The 385-nt window shown below is 37.7% G+C and overlaps 1 protein-coding gene across 1 annotated transcript in view; it reads right to left on the bottom strand.

Moving 5' to 3' along the window:
- Positions 1-304, bottom strand: part of LOC113342131 (probable beta-D-xylosidase 7) — a gene marked incomplete at both ends in the record, with an annotated part of 913 nt that extends 609 nt beyond the window's left edge. Inside the window, 2 exons of the mRNA XM_026586773.1 lie at positions 1-93; positions 207-304. Of these exons, the coding sequence (XP_026442558.1) occupies positions 1-93; positions 207-304 (191 nt within the window). The remainder of the gene's footprint in view (positions 94-206) is intronic.
- Positions 305-385: the final 81 nt, after the last annotated feature.

The following is a 385-nucleotide window of genomic DNA, read 5'->3' as shown; positions in this document are numbered from 1 at the left end:
AAGCTCTGTCTATGTCACTTTCTCCCAGAATTTTCTGTTGAACAGCTGATCTTGTGTGCTTTTGCAAGTAAGACCCGCAATTCACATCCATCCCTGCAAAATTCAGACACGATTATCTAGGGAAGGCTCACTAATCTGTCTAGTCCACATTACTAGTACCAAGAAAACATTTTCAGACAATGAAAAAAGGTTTGTCCCATACAGACCAGCTTTAAGGACATCACGGACTGCATCTTCTGGTGTTTTGGCATATCCTTGATCATCATAGATGATAGACACTGCATCACAATCTGATGTGATGTATCTGACCACAAAAAAAGTAGAAAAATCACTGAACACTCTTCAAATGTAATAGATATTAAAGTTAACTCCAATCTTAAAACTA

This window comes from Papaver somniferum, unplaced genomic scaffold (genome assembly GCF_003573695.1).
Source record: "Papaver somniferum cultivar HN1 unplaced genomic scaffold, ASM357369v1 unplaced-scaffold_33653, whole genome shotgun sequence".
Taxonomy (NCBI): domain Eukaryota; kingdom Viridiplantae; phylum Streptophyta; class Magnoliopsida; order Ranunculales; family Papaveraceae; genus Papaver; species Papaver somniferum.
Note: the sequence above shows the minus strand (reverse complement) of the source record. Positions and strands in the feature narration are given on the sequence as shown.